Source organism: Lutra lutra, chromosome 8 (genome assembly GCF_902655055.1).
Source record: "Lutra lutra chromosome 8, mLutLut1.2, whole genome shotgun sequence".
NCBI classification, from domain to species: domain Eukaryota; kingdom Metazoa; phylum Chordata; class Mammalia; order Carnivora; family Mustelidae; genus Lutra; species Lutra lutra.
Window position 1 is genome coordinate 26068959 of NC_062285.1, and position 14460 is coordinate 26083418.

The following is a 14460-nucleotide window of genomic DNA, read 5'->3' on the forward strand; positions in this document are numbered from 1 at the left end:
CTAAAAAGGTGGTTTCTTAAAAATGCCAACACAGCTCCACTACATTGGAGGGACACAGGGCACGAATAATGGGAGAACTACACAGCTTCTCCATGACCCCTCGGAGGAGGGCAGCTGAAATTACAGAAGGCAGAATGTACATCTGCAGATGAGAAGAGACGCCAACCGACAAGTCAAGTTGTGCACCATAGTCGAGGCTGGTAGAAATCTCGTCAGCCAGAAGCATCACGATGACCCTGAATGTCAAACCCGCTTCGTCCAGTGGAGACCTGGAAATCCCTGACTTGTCAAGTGTCATAGAGCAGCCTCCTCGGTCTGCTGCATGGAAGGAGCAGAGTGTTATGCCTTCCTTCATACCGGAGAATAGTCCTCTTCAAATGTTACGTATAATAATGGCATTGTGGGACTGTGATGGAAACAAACCCCATCGTGGAACCCAACAGCCGGCTCAGTGTGCCAGTTCCTGTCTTTGCCATCTCAAGTCTTCTGGAAACCTGAGTGTGCTTATCCATCCATGTGTGTTTTTTAGCACTCACCATCATGGCAACGTGGTGCCTCAAAGACATTATCAAAGAAAAGAGAACTTTTATATTGTCAGCCTCAAAATGGGAGCCCCAAAATTCTCCTTTAGCAGATCTCCATTAGAGGAGGCAATTATCACCATTAAGAAAGAACAGGAAACAAAAGCCTCTGAGGCATTGGCCTGCCCAACCCCCAGCGTCGTCACCCTGAAGTCACACCACCATACCGCACACACCACATAACGCCCACAGGCCAGTAGCGGCAGGGATGGTGGCGAGCGTCCTGATCCAGTGACCTGATCCTCGTAGGTGAGGCCCTGTCACTACCACTGCCCTCCTAGCTGATCACTCTTATTCTTCCCCCCTTAGACATCTCTGAGTATAGGTGGTTGTGAGGGCCAGGACAGTACCTGAACTTCCAGAATGTTCCCTAACTTACTCTGGTACTGTGGGTATAGCTTCCAGATTTACCGGCCAGGCATGAACTCAGCACCTCGTGGAATGACTTCAAAAGTTCATATTGCATGAAACCCTAGTTTATTCTTTATTTTTTTAAGATCTTATTTATTAGAGAGTGAGAGAGAGAGCACAAGCAGGGGAAGGAGGCAGAAGGAGAGGGAGAAACAGGCTCCCCACTAAGTAGGGAACCCGATACCGGGCTTGATCCCAGGACCCTGGGATCATGACCTGAGCCAAAGGCAGATGCTTAACCGATTGAGCCCCCCAGGTGCCCCAGAAACCCAACTTTTAAAAACCGGGAGAAAAAGTCAGCACATTCTCCTCATCATTTACATGCAGAGCAGACAAACACAGCAACGCCCCGCACCCCAAAGGTTGGGGAGAGGGAGCGCCTTATGCCACTTGCCTGACTTCTTGAACCAATGGTTCTCTCAGCTCTGATCTAGAAAATAAGTGGGTTGTACTATCTCCAAGATGTCTTCCAAGTAGAATTTCTATAAATCTGTGATTTTTCCAGGCATATTTTTCTGTGCCTGAAAAAGGGAGTAAATAGTAAAACCACTGTGACATCAAAACTGGTTATTATCCAGACCTTAATATTTCACAGATATAATTTATTCCCTTGAAATATAGCAAACATGTTAAACAAACATGTGTTGTTGGAGCGAGCCAAAGGAAAGTGTTCATCATAGCTCCCACTAAGTTGTATTATACATGAGCTCTGCTGAGGGTTCTCTCGGATCGAAGTAAATTTAAGATTAACTTTGTTTAATCTGAGAAACCACTAAAGGCACTTTCTTTTAGACAGAGATGCCATTGTAGCGAAAAGAAGACAAGGGATATTGTTCTTTTCCCCAGACTGTTCTGGCCTCAAATCTTTGCGGATCGCTGTGATTAAACAAGATTGCTCAGACCTCAAAGCCCCACCAGTTTGGGGATCCTGAAAAGAGCATTGTGGGTGTAGACCCACTCCTAATGCTGTGATTAAGGTCTTGAAACACTACCTTCTCTTGGGGGGAAAAAGAAAGGAAGAGGTGTGGGTTGGCTGATTTTTAAAATCTCTGCCAGTTCAGAAAGTCTATGCTTCAGTAATTTTAGTCCACATTCTCAAAAGTAATCCTAGAGAATTAAGTAAATATGACTGGGAATCAATTTTATGGAAATTACGGCCCCGCACGGGGATCAGCACTAGGGGACAAAGAATACGATGGACATTATGGTCACCCTTCCGCTAGACCAGCTGACTCACCTGCAGTCCCCTGTATAGATAATCCAGGAGGACATTCTCATTTCATCACTGAATGCATCATTGTTGGCACTGCTGTATTTTCTTCACTTGTTAACTTTAAAGATTTCAGTTTTTTTAAAAAAATATCATTTTTAGGTGCATTAGTTGATGAACTATGCTGAATCTTTTGATTAGATGAAATCCCAAATGAACTTGAGGGCTCCGTGTAATCTCAAGACCTACGGCTGTTTACTGAAGAAATTCTCTAGTTCTTTCAAGTGAAGCCACAGACCCGAGCAAACTTTTTCTCAGGTTTTATTCTTTCACGAACCGCTACCTGACATGGGCTAGCCACCATGTGTGAGGGAGCCGCGATCTCTGCCCTTGCCAAGTGCAGAGTCCCACTGATCACTACATGCTGTAATTCTGAAAACCACTGGTTAACGAGCTCAGGAGGCCCTTGGCTGAGAAGGTCACGTTTATTTCAGCTCAGAGCCTGGGAGAGGGGCGGGTGACTGACGCCTTCCCCTGCTGCTCCGGGCAGGCAAAGTACTGAGCCTTCTCTGTGATCCCCCCTTTGCCAAGAGAGAGTGGATGTAGGCAGCAGACTTGAGATCCTGTCAGAACTGACATTGTCCCAGCATCGTCCTAGAAGAAACTCTGATTGGTTCATACGATGACGGAAGAATGGCATTTGTCCCCATTAGCAGTGGTCGTTAGGCCAGAAGTAGAAATAGTAGCATTCTTCTTCATCTTAAATACATTGAAGACATTTTCCAAGATTCATTTTCTCTCCACTGTACCACTGAGGTTTAAAACAGATGTTATATTTACTGTATACCCACCCTTTTATTTTATTAAGAGTCAAAATGTTCGGGGCGCCTGGGGGGCTCAGTCAGTTTAGCATCCAACTCTTGATTCCTGCTCAGGTCATGATCTCAGGGTCCTGAGATCAAGCCCTGCCTTGGGAGTCTGCGCGGGCATGGAGCCTGCTTAAGATTCTCTCTCTCTCTCCCTCCCTCTCCCTCTGCACCTCCCCCTCCTTAAAAAAAAATTAATAAAATATTCTTCTACCATCTCCTTTCTTTCTCCCTCCCACTCCAGAGTAACCCGAGGTTGGTGTGAACCTTTCTCCCTTATGTTTTTGTACATTACTGCTTAAGTGTGTGTCCATAAATCACCTGCACTACTGTCTCGTGAATTTATGAATCCACACACACAGCCTTATACTGTACTTTTGCAAGTTTTTTACTTTTTTTTTTAAAGATTTATCCATATCAATACATTATAAATCTCGTTGATTCAGTTTAACCACTAACCATTCTATCAACACAGTGATTTTTTTCTGCAGTCTTCTGTTAAGGGTTAGTTAGGCTGGCGACAGTCCCCACTGTGTGTCCTGTGGCTCATGTAGGCGTATCTCTGGGGGACACACCGGGGAGCAGAACTGAGGACATGAGTGTCTTCAGCTTCATTAAGCATTTTGCCAAATGGCTCTTTCATGTGACACATCACTTACATATCCACCAGCAACAAATAAGAAATCCTGTTTTGCCTCGTTCTTGCCAACTTGTGGTACTAACAAGTTTTAATCTTTACCTGTCTGATTGGTCTTAAGCGGTACCTCAGTGGTGGATTCCCTGATTAAGAACATTGACCATCCTTTCCTACTCACCACTCCTTGGTTATTTTCCCTCTGTGAATTTCCGTCCTTTTCCTGTCTCTCCAATAGGCTGTTGTGTTCTTGTAGACTTCTGTGAGTTGCACATGTTACAAATGTTTTCTCTTATTTTCTCACCTGTGAAAACTCTGTCTCTGACCTCTTACCACACCAAAGTTGAGATCTAACAACCAGATAGACTACTTAATGCCTTTTTTTTTTTTTTGATGGCTGTTTTAAGAAATTCTCCCTACCATGATAATATATAATGATATTCCTTTTTTTTTTTTTTTTTTCCCAACCAAGTTTTAAAGTTTTATCTTTTCTGTTTGGGTCTTTCATCCCCTTGGAATTTACTTTTGCCTAAAATGTGAGGGGAGGATTTAATTTGTTTTTCTCTCGGGGCAATAATCATTTTAACACCATCCTCTTTTTTTACATGGATTGTAATTGCCCCTCAGTTCTATACCAAGCTCACACTTTACCTGTTTACACTTGGTCTTTGGTCTGTCTCTGAGCCAGTCCTACAGTTTTCATTAATTTGGCATTTCGGGATCACCTAGTATCTCAGAGCTTATGCCCTCCCTCCCCCCTCCTCCCCTCCCTGTATCCCCTCCCCTTCTCCCTTCTGCTCTCAGCGCTCTTCTTCCTCAGCTACAGCCTGTAGTAATTCTTCGAGGGTCTGTGTGGTATGTTACTGCAGTCTCTGTTCTGACCATTTCCCTATTTCACCCTCACTGTTGAATGGTGTGTAGTCCAGTGGGGTACTGTGCTCTAGCCTGAGGGCGGCTTTTACAGAGCAATTTGAAAACATCCCATGTTCTTTAAGATTTGGTTGCTATTGTCGGTCTGTTGTTCTTCCGTAGATAATCTTTTTACGTCTAGTTCCTTTTAAGATCTCTTTGCCTTGGTATTCTCTGTTTTCTCTGTCTAGGTATATATTCTTATGAATGTGCTTGGTTGCCTAATTTGTAACCGTAATGGTAATGGTAGGGTTTGGTGGTCATTCATGTGTAATTGGTGGTGAATTAAGAATCAGGTTTTAACTTGGGGCGTCTGGGTGGCTCAGTCAGTTGGGCGTCTGACTCTTGGTTCCAGCTCAGGTCTTGATCTCAGGGTCATGAGTTTGAAGAGAGGGGGGGAAAAAAGAGGGACACCTGGGTGGCTTAGTCAGTTAAGTGGCTAAGCGTCTGCCTTAAGCTCAGGTCATGGTCCCAGTGTCCTGGGATTGAGTCTGCATCGGGCTCCTTGCCCAGCGGGGAACCTGCTTTTCCTTTTGCTTGCCTCTCTCTCTCTCTCTGACAAATAAATAAATAAAATCTTAAAAAAAAAAAGAAGAAGAAAAAGAAAAACCAGACTTCAGTGTGTATAAAATGTTCTCTTCAAGAAGGCTCTTTTTGGTCTCAAAACACAGTGTCTCTAACGCTCCCTTAGGAAGAAGCTAAGTTTTGCAGGGCTGCAAAATAGACACGCTGTTGACTGCCTGCACGCTGCCTCCCTTGCTTCCAAGCGACACTTGTCAGTCTCTCTGTCTCCCTTCTTCTCTCTGCACATCTGCTCTTTCTCCTCCTTACCAGCTGGCTTTTTCCCCTTGCTTCCTTCCCCTGTCCCACCCCTGGCCCCGACAGTTGTGGTTTGCAAGGTATGTTAGGGCCACTCACACCATGAGGTCTCGGCTTTACGTATTACTGCTCAAGCCCTCGGCCTCTCCTTGCTTGCTATTCTGAGAAGCTCATCCTTTTGTGCTGTATGTGGTCAAGCGCCCGTCACTGTTGTGACTGAGCTGAGGGTGCAGGTACGAAACATTCCTGCCCACTTCAGCAGCAGGGGGGCGGTTTTCCAGAGGCATCTTTGAGCTTGGCCAGCCCCACATCATCCAGGTACCTTTGCTTCAAGTCAAGCTTTCTGTTGAGTTTTTCATTCCAGCATGTTGATTCCAAGAAGTGAGAGTACTGGGTTATGACAGATGTTCCACATACTAGGAAGGTAATCCCCGCTTATGCACTAATTAATTTCATTGTCGCTTATTGATTAGTTCCTTGTAGGTCTAGTCATTGTGAGCTGGTTTCTCAGGCCTGAAGCCCTGGGCGGTCTGAGACAATCAGAGTTTTGAAGCTGCACGCTGAGAGCCCATCTCCAAACCAGCAGCACTTGCCCTGAGATCTGAAGCATTAGAACACCATGCAGCATCCTCCAGCCCTTCTTCTAGCTCTTTCCCTTTCCGTCCTAGTATGTCCATGTTTCTTGTGACTAATAAATTAGTGGAATGGGTATCAAGCCTAGGACTTGTGGGATTTCAGCTGTCCCCTGGAAACTGGGAAATGAAGCACCATATTATCATCAAAGAAAAGATATTCTCTGTTAGATCCATATAAAATGTGGACCAAGGGGCACCTGGGTGGCTCAGTGGGTTAAGCCTCTGCCTTCGGCTCAAGTCATAACCTCAGGGTCCTGGGATCGAGCCCCGCATTGGGCTCTCTGCTCAGCAGGGAGTCTGCTCCCCACCCCACCTGGCCTCCCTGCCTACTTGTGATCTCTGTCAAATAAATAAAATATTTTTTTTAAAAAGTGGACCAAGTCCTTAATCTCAGAAGTTGAAAAAAACCTGTATGCCCATCCTCCTCAAGGCCCACACTCCTTCTCCCTTCCTTGCCTCAGGCTGACCAACCCCTTTGATCTAGAGGGGAGGTGATCTCACAGACACCCGGGTCCTCTCCCTTCTTGTCCCCCCTTGCTTCTGTTTTGTGTAGATGAAAGTAAGACCAACATTCACAACATTAAGTTAGCTACTGATTTGCTTATATTTAGAATTCAGTCATTATTCTTCTACAAAATCTATGTGCTCATATATAACTTTAAATTAAAAATTAGGAGGCGCCTGGGTGGCTCAGGTGGTTAAGCATCTGCCTTCAGCTCAGGTCATGATCCCAGGGTCCTGGGATCAAACCCCATGTAGGTCTCTCTGCTTAGCAGGGAGCCTCCTTCTCCCTCTCATTCTTTTCTCTGTGCTCTCTCTCTCTCAAACAATCTTTTAAAAAAAAATTATTTAAAAAATTTTAAATAATTTATGTGGAAAATAATCCCTATTAGCCATGCAGTCTGGGACCGATTACTTAACCCACCTGTACTTTGATTTTGTCTCTAGTACAATATGCCAACACCTGTACCATCAGGTTACAGCGACCATTAAATGAGATAGCTCTATAACGTGCTTATTAGCACTTGGGAAGCTCCACATAATAGTTTCAAAAGAGCAAAGGGAAGAGGGGGCCGTGGGAGGGTGCTGGTGGTCTTCGGGTGGCTCACATGTGAGAAGGGGGAAGGTGGGCAGCCTGCAGGAAGATCTAATTGACTCCCCCTGCAGGCTGGCACCAGGGTTCCCTTTCCTTGGCACAGCCCCAAAACCTAACCACAGAGAGAACTCCTTCTCACTGGTCCCTGGCCCCTCTCGTGCTTGGGGACATGGGCAGGGGCCCGGGAGGATCTGGCTTCAGTGTGGCTTGATGCCCACCTTGATTACCACTTGTCTATTTGACCAAAACATAAAACTGCATCATCAGATCAGAACTTGGGCTCTCTCTGCTGGCCAGCTGTGGCCTCGTCTGAAGGTGCCACAGAGAAACGAAAGCTCTGCAGGTCTCCTCCTGCTTCTCCAAGTGTCTCTGCCATCCAGTGACTTTCTTTAAACACCCTCTCCATGTTCTGCTTTTCCCAGGATAGGGAGCAGAAAAATCCTCTAGGAACCACTATGTGAACAGATAGCTGTTTGGGGAACGCGGCCAATCCACCGTGTCCTCAGCAGGGCACAACCAGACACCCTATAGACCGCCTGTTCATTGATGATTACATTAGATGCTGCGTTTCCTGGGGACGGATCTGCTCCGCTACCGCCAGCTTATTCATTATTTATATACAATTAAAGGGTACGGTTCAAATGAACACAAGCATATGAGAAAAGTCATTACTCATGTACAGATCAAACTGAACATTTGTCATTTCCCTAGTGACTTAACATACCCTTTGTACCTTGGGACCTCAAATTATATGAAGCGCAGGAGATGCTTCAACTCTTTTACTTAGTCTCATTGTTGGCTCTAATCCGCTTGCTCAGATTATTCGGAGTTGTTTAAAATTAGTCCTTGCTTCTCCTTAATATATGAAAATAGAAAAAAGAGGGAAATTTCTTTTTAGTACCTATCGCATTCTAAGGATGAATGCAAATTGTGCTATGATTCTTAATGACCCACCATTAACGTAGTAGGAAACCCAGTGCATTAATGCAATGCCTCTTTTCACATCATTACTCCTAATGGAACTGTTACCAGGATAATAGCTTGACCTTTAGCTATAGATTCAGACAGCAAAATATATTCTGCTTACTCGATACCTCTATTCACACAGCATATTGAGCATTTTTGGATCAATACAATGACAATCTTTTGGCCTTGTTCTAAGGCCTCATCTGCACATGTAACAGAATAGGATTTCATCTTCAGGAGATAGATCCAAGTTAAAAGTCTCTTTTAAGTTTGAATGTGATCCACGAAATAGAATATCAGTAATATAGCCTGTGGAACTATTTGTTGGTGTAGGTATTTTCTGAGAAGCCTAATGCTGTGCCTTCAAAGGTCTCAGACACAGACCCAGAAGACAGAGATTGCCCTGGCTTTTCATTGTGACTGGATGAATTTTAACTAAAAGGAGAAAAAAGAAATCGAAATTATTGCCTTTTTAGTGGGTGACAGAATATTTGAGCCCAAGATTAGCTTAGAAGGATCTGCTTGGGGGAAAAAAAAAAAGGAGGATCTGCTTGGAAGTCACTCATAGAGTGGGAGAAAACATTCCAGAGCCTTCCCTTTGGTTCTCCTAAACTTGGTTATTGACATGCGTGGTTGCTAGGAGTCATTTCGATGTTGGCATAACCCACATTGACTTTGTAATTTGGAACCACTGTTTTCTAGTGTGTGCTAATTTGGACACAGGCATTTCACAATCTAAGAAAAGAGGGGTTGCTATAGAAATTAATTTTAGAAATAATATCACAGGGAGGGAGATGTTTACCTGGTAAGATGATATATTCAGTCATCTTTGTGGTACACATTTTCACATAAATTAACAGTGTGCTACATACAATTATTTTCCTTTTGTTAAAATAGAACTTCGAGAACCTTTTGGCAATTCTCTGATTAGCAAGTGTTATTGTGGGCATTTGGATGTAATTCAGTCTTGTTTAACTATATTCCATGAACTAAAACTTCCTAATTAGTCTAAATTCATGAGCTATTGTATCTGTTGCCATTAGAAACAAAACTGGGAAATACGTGTGTTCATCAAATATTTATTGACCTCTTGCTCAGTACAGGGCACTATTGTCAATGCTTTGAGGGAGACAAGATACATGAGGACCCTTGAAGTGGTCTCCAATCTGGCATAGGAGATTCAAGGACACACCTACCCCTGGGGATAGCATGGCATCTGCCTCCCTCCTGAGTAGAGAGTAGAGAGTAGAGTCCACAGGGCTTGCTCATGCCCACAGGCCGTATACTAGATGACCTGGTTGACATTCTCCCCCATCCTCAGCCCTGCTTTCTAATCGTCTCCCTTCCTCCGCTTGGTGGGGGCTGGAGTGGACCCTTTCCATCAAGGCTCTTACCACAGCTAAACGCCTTCCTCTCCCTCTCAGGTCCTGCTGGCACCTTGAGTGACTCCACGATCCTCATGAAAGATCCTGACCCCTAGCCACATCATGTCCAGACCCAGTCCCTTGTGACCACACCTCAGCATTCTCATACAGAACCGCTCCCCCATGGATGTCATCTACTCCAGCATGACACTCTCAATTGCCCTTACTCTATGACACCTCCTTGCCAACCCCACTGATTCCATTCCCTGATCCCCAGAGATTTTTTTCCAAGCGTCTGAGCCTTTTTCTGGCTTTGCTTCCTCCCCAGATTGGGGGACGGAGTGGGGGAGTGAAGAAAACAGAGGTAATAGAGTCTCACTGGCATCTGCAAGAGCTTTCTGTCCCTGTCCTCCTGCTGAAACCATCCAGCAGAATCCTGACTTGGGCCAAAACTGCCATCCAGTGGCACCACTCCTAGCCCCGAGCTGCAAGCTGCCACAGGACTGTTGCCACCACAAGCGTGTAGGCTTCTCTTTGGCTTGCCGTGCTCACGTCCTTGGTCTACCTCTGTCCTCTTCCTCTTCTTCTCAGAGACAATGCCAGACATTCCCCACACTCTCCCTACCCTTTGCCACTGAGTCACTGAGGTCTCAGGAGTGACTATTCCAACCTAGACCACTTCTAGATCCACCCCAGCTCCCACTCCCTCTGGGCTCAGAGTGGGGAGTCTTCCTCCTGTTGGAGGGCAACCCCTCCCCTGCAACCCGTTCTGGCTCCTGCCTTCTCCAGAATGGAAACCATGCTCACATCTCTCCCGTCTACAGCCCTCCCCCATCCTGGCCCCTCTTCTTCTTCCCCCACTGACCTGGTGTTTCTGGAATGTCATCTGTGGCCGCACCACCTCTCCCTTGAGGGGCTCCAGTGACACCTAGCAAAGCGCTGTGCCTGACCCTCCCTTCTGTACTTCAGACTGTTGTCCCTTGTCTTCCTTAGCGCCCCTCACTGGTCTTTACAGACCACACTTCTCGGTTCCCTGGATTTCGCCAATCCTGTGCCTTCATCTCCTTCCATCTGGGGTTCTGTCTGGCTCTGGGCTTGACCCGGTACTCTCTTCACTCCGTATGCTCTCCTGGCCAACATTTTTTTCTCATTTCTAACTACCACCTATAGGTATGCACCCCTTGGGTCCGTATCTTCTGCCTGGACCCCTTCCCTGAGCCGCAGGCTTCCATGTCAAGTAGCGGCTAGCCATCCCCACATGGGTGCTTTGCAGACACCCCAAATCAGCACGACCCAAACCAAACCCAGCACAGCATGCCTTTCCCTCAAATGTGTCGTTTCTCCCATATCTACCAGGTCCAGTCACCCCCGCCGCCTGCTCTTTAATGTTTGAATGGGTCTGGTCCCCACTGTTGTATCCGTATTAAGTATTAGCTTTTTAATGTCGTTTCCCTAATGTAGTGATATAAAGTGTGTTCTGCAATTCTTTGGTTTATGTATTGACTGCCGAGTCTCCTAGGCACACTCTGTCCATTTATCTACAGAGACTTTTGAAGTAGTTCTTTTATTTGAATGAACTTTTTTTTTTGGTGATGGATATGGAACCTCTTCGGTCGTATTTAGCGCAATCAGCTTTTCTTATTCTGATGAAGTGTTTCTTTCTCGTTCAGTAGAAGTTTTACAGTTGTAGAGAGTGGAATCTGCAACATTTCCCCTTGCCCTTTCTTTTTAAAAGAAACCTTTAAAACATTAAAACTGCCAGTATTTTAAATACCACAAAAGCAGAGGAGCTGACACATACCAGGTCTTGTCCTTGCACAGATGAGGGTATGACAGTGCCCAGGAGCGGAGGGAAGCGGGACTGTCCACCGCAGCGCTGGGATGGGCTGCCACACACTGCACTGCGTGCCTTTCAGAGGGCCACTGTCCTGCCTCCCTTGTGTCCCATCACCGCTCCCTCCGTAGCTCCCCATACACCACTCTCCCAGGTGCAAGCACCACACACCAGAGGCTGACTCCTAGTACTGCCCAGACTCTAAGACACACCTGCATTATTGTTCCAGTGTTGACTGAGTTAGAGGGAAACACTGTGAGAATGCCATCTTTTTGTGTCATCTGGCATTCGATTTTGTTTGATCTTGGCCGAGATTCAATTTACCACAGTACTAATCCATTGGCTGAATTCTGTCATGGCGCCAGCAGACCCAGAGGAAGCTTTTTCTTCTCTGCCCGTAAGACACATGTACATGCATGTGGAACAAATAGAAAGAGAAGTTCCATTAGATCTACTCATGTTCTATGGCCAGCTACATCCTGAGGCACCATCCAGTGAGGGGGGGGTCCTGCCAGCCTCCATCTTTACCAAAGGAACGTAGTATAGACGTTGAAGATACCCACTTTTAGAAAAACACATTTTTTTTCTTTTTGGGATATATTCCTATTTCAGATCTGCATGGCTTATTTATGAAAGTATTTAACAATATTTCATATTTTCTCTCAGTCTTCACAGAAAAATACTGTATGGCTAACCACGTGGATAAACTTCCTGGCCCGAGAGACTGGGTACAGATTCTGCAGGATCAAATCAAACTGGCCAGAAGAAGGTTAAAAAGAGGCTCAGGTATGAATCAGCTGCAGGAAAAGAATCATCACCATCAGCCCTTTCCTGAATTCTTAGATGCAGCAAAGTACAATTCCTCTGCTCTAGGGCGCTTTCTGTCTTTTGTCTTTTGAAGGAAAAGCTCTGGAGAAGGTGCTGTGATTTTGCATTTTAAAGTCTTACTTGAGTGAGTTCTGAAATTCACCTGAAGGTTAAATAGTAAAAATTACATCAGGCCATTTACTTTTACTAGTATGAATGAAGAAGATTACTCATCTTGTTTGTGGCCTTGTGTGTCTTACCTGTGAAGCGAGGTCTCTCTTTTATGATCCACTTCTATTTGCTGTTGAGTTTTGTTTGTTTGGATCTGCATGACTTTATTAAAAAGTACCAGCTGCTTGAGGTGTATAAAAAAAAAAAAATCCTCCTACCAGAAACACTGCATGAAATAGACAAAGGGATTTTAAGTTGCATAGATATTTTTTCAAATTGGGCTTTGGCAGTCTGGAGATGATTTTACCCAGGAACGTGAATACCAGTTGAACTAGGACTACTTAGATTTGGTGATTTGCAGTCCCAAATGATAGTGGGCCAATTTACCAGTGAAGAATTCCTTTGAGGTCAGTTTTCTGCCATCATGTAAGAATCATCATCTCTAGGAGGCCACAAACCTCTAGACGTTATTTTTTAAACAAACAAACAATTCCCATCAAACCTCAGGACGCCTGGCGTGCTAAGAGCCTCCATGCTTCTCTAGCAGAGCACGCAAGTGTGGGAGCCAAGCTCCAGATGCTGACCACTGCACAGCTGGCTGGTACGGAGGCCCCGAGAACAGCAGCACACACACAGGGGCCTGGGTCTCTGGGTCACTTAGGTGCACTCACAGCATACTGGGAACAGTGACCAGTCCCCGGTGGGGAGCCCCCCAGCTCAGGCTGGGAACACGCTCCATGCAGCGAGACACGGGCGGCAAGGGACCAAGTATGTCTTCAGGGTGAAAAACCTTACAGCTCTCTTCCATAAAGTAGCTATCAGGACTCTACAGTATTTAGCTGTAGATAATTTTATTTTTAATTAAAACCTTCCCTTCCTCTTTTTTTTTTTTTTTCCCATTCGCTTCTTTTTATACGAACTGATGCTCTCCATAAACAGCAGTGGACGACTGGTATTTGTCGTTGGTAGAAACGTAACGTCGCATCAGGCAGTAAGTTGTAGTGGAGTCCAGACCTGGCATTCAGGTCTCTCCTCTGCTCTTCACCAGCCCTGGACCCCGGGCAAGTCACTCCAGCTTCCCAGTCCTCAGTGTCTCAATCTTGAAGGGACAGAAAGATAAGCCTGTGTCACGAGGTTCCAGACATACGTCATATGTAAATGTCTCCATAAACAAAACCAGTGTGCCTGTGGGCAGCAGCACTGGGGAGGGGGTGTCCTAGGTCAGGGGCCCAGGCAGCCTGCCCTGCCCGGCAGTCCCCTCTGCTCCTGTTGTCCCAGTGTAACTGCTACTAACGCCCTTTGTGCCTGCGCAGGTTTCCAGGCTTGGATAATGAATAAATGATACACTCGCCCTTCCCCGGGGTCTCTCCTTTTACTCTGCCTTCTTTTTCTTAATCTACAAATCACCGCAAATAAACTCAGCAGGGGAGCACTGGGAAGAACAGGTCTGACTTCCTAGCTCCCATCTGCCATTTCCAAATTCCTGGGACCTTCTCTGAGCCTCAGGCTCTCTGTTTATATAATGAGGCTAATACCTGCCTTAGGGCTGTTTTCAGAGTTAGAATTAGACCGTGTAAGTATTGCCACTAATATAAAGCCAACAGGTAATGCTCAAAAAATGTTCAGACCCTGATCCTCCTTCCCTTTGCCAACCCCAAACAAAGCAGAACTATTCGTTTATCCCTGCCATTTCTTAAAACCACCACCGTCTTGTTCTCCTGGATGACGTTGGTCAGATTTCCTCCCAGAGGGTTGGCATTGCCAGAGTCGGCTTCCCTGTCCCTGTTCACTTCAGAACCCATTGCCTTTTGCCCTCTGCCCACCCCCGTACAGAAGCTCCCGCTGCATTCGCGTGGGATGATCACATTCGTTCTCTGCTTACATTAACACTCCACTTGACCTTCTTGTTGATTTGATGCCATGGGGTCTGTTCCCCTGGGCTCTGGGGCCTCCCTGTCTTTGCTTGCCCTCCCTGTTCTCCCACACTGCCTTCGGTCTAGTCCAGAGCCGCTGCCTCCTTCTGGGCACACCTCCGAAACCCCATGGCTTGCTTTCCATTCTTGGTGCTGTTGTTATTCTAAGGCCTCACCCAGAACTTGACCCATCCCACCATGGATGGCTCACTGGTTTGCCGCTCCAGACTGGCTGTGTGCCGAG

General features: G+C 45.9%; 1 protein-coding gene across 11 annotated transcripts in view; it reads left to right on the forward strand.

Moving 5' to 3' along the window:
- Nucleotides 1-14460, forward strand: part of BEND7 (BEN domain containing 7) — a 79264-nt gene that overhangs the window by 53590 nt on the left and 11214 nt on the right. For all 11 annotated transcript variants that reach the window (XM_047739802.1, XM_047739804.1, XM_047739799.1 and 8 more), the window contains one exon: nt 11992-12111. In XM_047739802.1, the coding sequence (XP_047595758.1) occupies nt 11992-12111 (120 nt within the window). The remainder of the gene's footprint in view (nt 1-11991; nt 12112-14460) is intronic.